The 8,198-nt window shown below is 37.9% G+C and overlaps 1 protein-coding gene and 1 long non-coding RNA gene across 3 annotated transcripts in view; one reads left to right on the top strand and one right to left on the bottom strand.

Moving 5' to 3' along the window:
* Positions 1-3,353: 3,353 nt before the first annotated feature.
* LOC138241550 (uncharacterized) lies at positions 3,354-4,564 on the bottom strand. The gene is made up of 2 exons (XR_011190785.1): positions 4,515-4,564; positions 3,354-3,747 (listed from the first exon to the last, which is right to left on the bottom strand). It is a non-coding gene; the product is annotated as an uncharacterized lncRNA (long non-coding RNA).
* Positions 3,603-8,198, top strand: part of rspo2 (R-spondin 2) — an 88,915-nt gene continuing 84,319 nt past the window's right edge. The window contains exon 1 of one of the 2 annotated variants that reach the window (XM_015356844.2): positions 3,603-3,767. Coding sequence is in view for 1 of the 2 variants with exons in the window: in XM_015356842.2 (XP_015212328.1) it covers positions 3,674-3,767 (94 nt within the window). In the remaining variant the exon portion in view is untranslated. The remainder of the gene's footprint in view (positions 3,768-8,198) is intronic. The other variant, XM_015356842.2, reaches the window with a different exon arrangement.

Genomic DNA, 8,198 nt, shown 5'->3' with positions numbered 1-8,198 from the left:
TATTTTATTTTTGTTTTAAGTAAAAAGATTTAACGATCCGGCTATTCAGAGATGTACAGAGAAATTAGAGAAACCAATCGGCCGCAGCGTGCAGAAACTGCGCTTCTGCTTCAGCGACCGTGAAGGTGTAGTTTTGCGCAGCTTGCGGTTTCCAGTGTGCCTTTAGTGGTGAAGAAATTAAACCCTTTATCTTTCGCATTTGTTTTCCGTCGTCTCCAAGTGGCAACTGGTTTCTTTTCAAGCTTCTACCGCTACATTCAAGTGAAGAAACTTGACAAATGAGTAACTGCTTGCAATAACCGCGTATAGGCAATTTCATTACGCACAAATAACCTGTGTCCGTGCAGTCCTTGGGCTAATAAATACTTAGTAGCACTTAAAGATTAAGTGCCACACCTAGTGGCCGAGCCGGGTAGGACACCTCTAAATGTTTTATTTTAGAGCTCGATGCATTGAAATTCAGGAAGAATAACTTGCAATAACTTGCAAGCACCAAAGCCAACATTGCAGCAAATAACAATAGGATATACGTTAATAGGAAAGGTGCATTGTTTAATAGTGGTCTGGGAGACTAACATGGTAAGACATCGCGTTTTGTTCAGATACCATCCTGCATATTTTCTAGATTTTAAATAAATATGCAAGTTATTTAGCTAAATGAAAGGCACTTTTTTATCTTGAAATATTTTATCTAAGTTCGTACCAGATGTGAAATGTATAACATTTTAACATTTCTTCATATAAATTAAGCATTAGTGCGTTATGTCTTAAATAAAATCCAATTTTTTCCACGTTGTCTTAAGTACCTATATATTTTGTAAATGTGTTCGGGCTAGTTTTGATTCCCAGTCCTTTTTCAAAAAGGCCGTAGTAATCCCGATCATGTGGTATTAAAGAATGTAATACACGTTACTAATAGTCATTGTTAAATAAAAAGTGAGTGTGACGTATCTATTTCCCTAATAGCCTCTTGCTTGCAATGAAACCAACATTTTGCCCAAGGAAAGAACATATTGAGGTTTATTTCCCCAGTGAACTAATGGAACTGCAGAATTCTGGATTCACCTATACTATTGTGTACACTGCCCATGAAATAAAGGACACGAACAAAATAAACAGAGCGGCACCAAATGTCGAAAGAACAACACATTTAATGTAGCAACAAGTTAAACTCCTCATGCAAACCATGCGCAGAGACAAACGCGTTAAAACAGACCTGTAAATGAAGTGCGTCAGTGACATTTAAACACGTCCAGCTCACTGTGAACCTGGGCAGGCTACTCCATTATTTTGATATGTTGATACGTACTTGCTAAAACACAACACCGCATCGAGAATTGCGCTTTAAAATGCACTAAACAGGATCTAATCCTCCCCTTCTTGAAAATGGAAAAGAAAAACCCACTTTTCCCGCATTTCTTTTTAATCTGTCCCTGCCGCCTACGTCATTTTAATCCGTCTTGCGCTCTTTTCATTGTTTTGCCTTTGTTTTCATATCACGACCACTGTGGTTGTAAATAAACGCAACACAGTATTGCAGTACATAGCACTACATTACAAATGCATACTTTTAGTTTCAAGTCATTGCAAGGTAATTTATTTAACCAACGTTTTCTGTAACCCTTCAAGAGAATCATTCTGGAGGGTTCAGCGGGTTTGTGTGCGAAATGTCTGAAGCCTGAGACCACAACCTTTCACATTTCCTCTCGCAATTCGCTGTTTATTTTGATTGTAACTAAATATTATTGGCGAGGATGTTTGATTTACATAGGGCAACTTGAGTCCTTGAGGGCCGCAGATTCCTCTGGTTTGCATTCTGCCTCTGGTGCTAATTACATCACTGAACTAATTATTTGGATAAGAAGTCAGATCACCTGTTTTTGTGAAGTCATTAGTTGTAACGTGTTAAGTACCTACAGTATACTACCTGCAGGGCCCCCAGCCTCTCAAGAGTGGCCCATTTCAGATTCACATTTATGAAGTGCTGAAATCTTAGTATGACTACTTTCCTGTTAGCATTAGCTCTGTTTCCCTCCTCCTCCTCTTATTAGCAAAAACAACATTGAAAATTGCAAATATTGAATAGCAGGGGTTTTAAGGTAATGCGTTCTGTTGGATTCAGAGTGATTCTAACATGCAGAGTAGGAGTACTATATCAGTTTAACTATGCGTAGGTGATATATTCGCAGGTATTCTGTTGCCACAAGCAGAGGACGAATTTAAAACGACATGTACAAAGGGAGAATTCAATGAGGTCAATCTGAACACCTCTGTGTGTTGAATAAGGTTATAGTTCTAATGTGGATAACAGCTTAATGTACACAGTATATATCATGCAGTCCGCTAAAAGAAAGCGTCTTAGTTTTATGCCTGTGACATATCAATTATTTACATTGGTTTTTCATGTTTTTCTTACTTCTGATAACGTTGAAGGTGCGCACAAAAAACAGGAATTTGTCTATATTTACAATTGATATTCCAAGTAAAAAAACCTAAATAACATTGGTAGTTTGTGTTATTTTGTTTCGCGTGTGGGAGGCGTGGCCAGCACTAGGACCCAGCGGAGATCTTTCTGGCGTGTACTACAGATGCGGCGAATTTAACAGCATGTGTCATCTTCAAAATCTTAAAAAGAAAAAAAAATCCGTGACTCTGGCCAAGGGGGCTTCGAAACTAGCTAAGAAATCCCATAGATCTGGAAGCTTTCACGTGACAGGAGCGGCTATATAGAAAAAGCATCCAAGCATCAGGACCAGTAGTGGTATTTCACCTCAACAGATCACAGATGTAGTCAAAATAGAATCAATGAATCTTTTTTATCCGTCTGCCGCTAATAAAAGGGAGATAGGAATTAATCGTAGCTTATCATAAATTACTTCGCCTTCAAAAAAAAAGGACACGCTTTTTTTATCGGGAACCTATTAGATAAAATCGAAATTGCTTTTAAGAAGCTTTGGTGGGAAGGAAACAAGGTTCTCACAGGAACGGATCTCTGCAAACTTAACTTCGTACACTAGGCATGCTGTATGCTTCAAGCTCACAGTGGATTGCCGAAGGGACATAGAAATATTTAGACTAGAAGTCTAGAAGCGGACTTACCTATGATCCATGCAGGTATTTTTTTTTTATTATCGTTCTGTTATGTACATTTAATGCTTTGGATCCGTTACCGACAGTCGTACACTCTTCGGAATTACACGCTTTGAAATAACGTTTTATGATTCGAGGATTAATGAAAGTGTGGGACATCCACTATAACTTTAATTCCCATATCTTTGCACGTGGAAGGTACATTCTCAGCAAAAGCATTACTAAATTAATTTCTTATCTATATACAGTGCATATTAATACAATTAACCAAGCAGTTGACTTAGTTTAATTGATTAGTACCGCAAATAACACACATATTCTCATTTTTATACAGAATACACAGGGATACTAAGCTGTCTGCGCAAATAAAATGGTGTTTTCCGGAGGTGCGAAAAGTTTTTTCCTGCTGAACATCTAATGTGTGAAACATTGGACTTCAGACTTCTGTTTGAACCTTGTATTTGGCTTTGGAGAAAGTTGCACATAACTAACACATCTGAGGAATAGGAAGAGGCAACATCGACAATTCTTAATACTGAACACCGGTACTTCTGCTGGAGTTGGAAGACACAAGACCGTCCAGATGCAGTTTCGACTTTTCTCGTTTGCGCTGATCGTCCTGAACTGCATGGAGTACAGTCACTGTCAGTCACATCGCTGGAAAAGGAACAAGAGAGGTCGGTACAATGAGATGGGATCCTAATTTATCCATCATTAGAAGTCCTTATTCATTGCTTTCGAGGGCTAAGCTTCTTTTTTTTTTTTGCACGAAGCCGCTGTAAAAATAGACCAAACCCTTTCAAGTCTAAATTAATGTTAATTTCGCAAGCCACAAAACACAAATGAATAAGCCGTATAAGTCTTATTTCAAATGCTTAGCTATTTTTACATAAATTCTATGACTGAAGTTTGTAACCGTAACTCACTTTAGAGATGACAAAGTTAATTCCTAAGAAATTTAACGGGTTGTTTGTTCTAATGACTATCACAGCATGAATAGTCTCAGTTTTGGCATTTTAAAAGACTGGTAGAATTTTGTACCACATACTATTTTAAAGCGAACGATATAAGAATCACAGGATTGCATGGTGTCTAATCGTCATTTGGCTACAGTGTGTCAGTGCCTTTCGTGGCTTTTCTGCACGCTAAATTATGATTGAGGTATTTAAGATACCGAACTGTATTCGTAGTCTCTGAAGATTGTATTACCGTTGCATTTGCGCAGATGTATTTCTGATAATAGTCCTTCTCTAACAGAACGGTTCAAGATAATGTAATGCAGTCGGGAGGTATCATAAGGTAATCAGAAGAGATAATGAGATAGAGATAATGAGATACCTCGCAGAGACAGATCAGCTATCTAAATGATCGATTTTATGATGTTTAGAGTAGCTGTAAGTGATACATCCAAGACGTCTACCTACCCAAGAAAACCCTGTTGCAGCCGTGCCCAAAATATTCTCTGTGGTAGACTGAAGTCATGTCAAGTTACTTTCAAGGACTAGAAACAGGGCATACCGGGTTAAACTGAGGAAAATTACACCAGCTGTTCAGGCAAATCAACTCTGAAAACCATGGGACAGATTAAATAGACGACATCCCTGCGTGGTGGCAGGTTTTCACAATATCACCGTGGGTAGCGATTTTTGAATACTCCTTGCATGTACCGTTGTTCATCAAAGCTGTCTCTTGCCCAATAGGTAACACTCGCGTATTTCATAGTAATCGACAAAAAAGACACACAAAAGTTCATACAGGATAACGTGTATGGCAGCAATTCTATTTATCTTTATTCATTCTAATTAATCAAACAGAATTATAAGTATAAAAGAAAATAGTGTCCAGACGGATTTCAGATTTATTACCACGCAAGAAAATAAAAATAGATAAAGTCCGTGTCACCCTTCGTGGTTCACCCCTAAACACAGTTTATGCGCATTTTATGATCTCAAGATTGTCGTGTCTTTGTGTGCTTGTGGAATCAGAGCGCCCCAGAGGTTTAGCAAAGCTATTGCAGTTCATTATTGCTATTACGTTGCAACAATGTTAATAAGCCATTTGGTCACTACTACGTTTGAATGTATTACATGTTTATGTGGAGACATTGTGGAAACACTATTGTTTTTGTTTTTTGTTTTTTTTTTTTGGGGGGGATTGTGCATTTTTGTCGAACGACCTGGAAAAATGATGAAAAGGAGAAGAGGAGTCAGAAATTATAGTAGACGCCCCAGTCATAAAAAAAATAGCTAACCTCTTCTCAAAGTGATCAGGGTATTGAGCGATCTGAAACTTCTGAGTAGGCTGAAATGTGGAATGTCATGTTGGTTTAATTTTATAAGCACTACGCAACAGATGGTTTGCAGAGTTCCTGCATTTTTAGAGATAGGATCATAATGCACAAAAGTGCCCAGGCTATCTGTGCCAACAAAGGGTGTACTGTGTCTTTAATTAAATGTGGAACTGCTTAGTGAGGTGGCTAGACAGTGGAGGACTGGTAGAGCTGTTGCGTCTGTCTTGGAGCTCAGCTTAGGGAAAGGGTTGTGGGAGTAATTTAATGAATAGAGGTTGAACCTCTGTCATATGAATTGGCCCTCTACAAAACCCTAAGCTGGTTTTAATTGATCTTATATCCACTGATTGATCTTTGAACAGTTGGTGCTTGCATAACAATTGGCCCTCTACAAGCAGATGGATTTAGTTCTTGAGTAAATACAGGGACTTTGAATGAATGACCTCGCACTTCCAGCTGAAATCTGCTTGCTTGTTAATCTGTATTGCTTTTCCAAAAAATAAAAGATGAACGCTGAGCATATTTTCAGATTCCATGCAGTACGGGGTTGTAGCTGCATGAAATGCACATTGCTGAAACAATGCTTCTGCTGTTGCTGGTATTACTAATCACAACAAAAATGAATTTAGTAATTAACTTGACAGAAATGGCACAGGATACATCAGAGTGTGTTTCTGACTGTAGTCCTGGGTTTTGTAAATTGCAGCCCCGATTTGCATTGTATATACTGTATGGAGGAAAGGGAAACCTACTCTGCAGTTGTACTTTTTCCATCGCCCATCTGCAAATAATCAGGCAATCACTGCAGGGTACTGGCAAGCAGAATTTTTCTGGTATTCTGTTTTTGTATGAAGATTGTGTGATCTCAGATGCTCCATAATATAATTTTCTTAATGGGATCAAACTTTTGGCAGAGATGAAGTAGTTAAGTAGGGAAAAGCAAGCAACACATTTAGCCAAAGGGGCCTGTGTCTTTCCTAATTGTGCAAAAAAGGTTAGCGCTAAAGGGTGTTGAGAGGAAAGGATCTGGCTTTTTTAAAATGTCAGGTTAACCCAAAATATGACCCGCAGAACAATCTTAAGCCTCATGCGTTTTATTTTAAGCACTCTGAACTTTGGTTGCATTTCATTCGTTCTGGTAAAACTCTCCAAGTCACGTACAGATTTTACAGACTTTAGGAAAGAGCTCATATTATTCTGAAACCAAACTAAGGCCTCGAGCTGTGTTTGAACATGGTAGCTGGGATCCAAGCTGAGGCTGTAGAGCATCCTTGATTTATTCTCATTATTTAATTAATGGGCAAGATGGTTTTTTCCTTCTGCCCAAGGCTGCTTTTAAAACCCTTATGTATACACAAAAGAAATCCAAAGTGCCAAGTTTCCTGAAGTAGGAACATTTTTGTAAACCTATATACTGAATAATTATATTAGACTGCCACCTCATTAGACTGGAAGAGTTCCACTGTGTCATGAAAGGCGAAATGTCATTTGGTTGTTAAAATCAGTTTAAATTCGCTCAGTTTAGGTAACAAGACTTAGCGTATGAAATATTGAACCTGAAAATGTATAATGTTCCATTTCAAAGTAAAAATGAAGATTTAGCAAATTTTGCACAGGTATATTTTTCTAATACTACCTTTCAAGCAAACAGAAAAAAATTTGAAAACAGGTCTATGATATTATCTTTCTCAACAGGTGATTGTTTTCCTTTTTAAAAAGTAATATCCATGTCAACAATTTTGCCTGAAACCAGTTACACTAACCTATATGAATAAGTGAGTCAGCAAGGAAAACAGTGCATCAAAATAAGGTCAGATAGAGAGTAGCTATTTGAGGCGTGGTCAGCATTTCACAAAATACCTCATAATGACTAAATACTCACTTCAGCACTGAAAACACTGAAGTTCCAGAAGATCTTGATTAGTGTTGTGTTTTATGACTTGGCATCAGAAAAAGTAACAGATAAAAAATGTGTGTCATTATAGTAAAAGCAAGTATTATTTTTCATTTGTATTTTTTAGCTAATGATGCCACCTGCTGACATAGTAAAAACTAAAGGACTAAAGAATAGACATTGCTGAGAGAAGGAGGCAGAAATACTGCAGAGCTTGGAACAGAGAACCAAATGCACAGAATTCAGTTAGTCTAATCTCTGTATATTCATGTGAGTAGCAAAGTTTGTTTAAGGCAAACTGTACTGATTGTGTATGTGCATTACTGTAATAATTCAAATTTAATGGAGTCTTTAAATCCTTCCATTCATTTTCTAACAGGCTTCAAATGATTCAGGGTCACGGGGTACACCCTGGATGGGACCCCAGTCCATCACAGGACACACAGACACGGAGGAAACCCACATGCACACTGAGAGAACATACAAACTCCACACCGACATCACCACAGGGCTGACACTGAGCTCAGAGTCCCAGTACTGTGAGACAGTGATGCTAACCACTGCGCCACCTAGAGTCTCTAACGTGTATGTGACATTTTCGTTTTCCCCCCAAAATGATCAACATTAAGTTTACAGACTTTCCTAGAAATAATATTGTCGGAAGACATGTCTGAAAAATTAGAGGCATAGTTAATTCTGCACAACTTATATGTGCTTTCTTAATTTTCATTTGATTTGTAGCAAATGGGGTTTTGGTGATATTAAAGGCAATGCATAGAGAAAGATCCTGGAAAATGACTAACTTCAGTGCAATTTCAAAGACATTTCCCCAATATTTAAATGGTCGAGAACTTCCATTCTACTCATAAAGACTAACTTTTGAGTGTCATCCTTTCAATTTCTTCAAATGAGCACCTAGAGGAA

The sequence above is a fragment of the Lepisosteus oculatus genome, chromosome 10 (genome assembly GCF_040954835.1).
Source record: "Lepisosteus oculatus isolate fLepOcu1 chromosome 10, fLepOcu1.hap2, whole genome shotgun sequence".
Taxonomy (NCBI): domain Eukaryota; kingdom Metazoa; phylum Chordata; class Actinopteri; order Semionotiformes; family Lepisosteidae; genus Lepisosteus; species Lepisosteus oculatus.
This window is presented reverse-complemented; position numbering and strand designations above follow the sequence as displayed.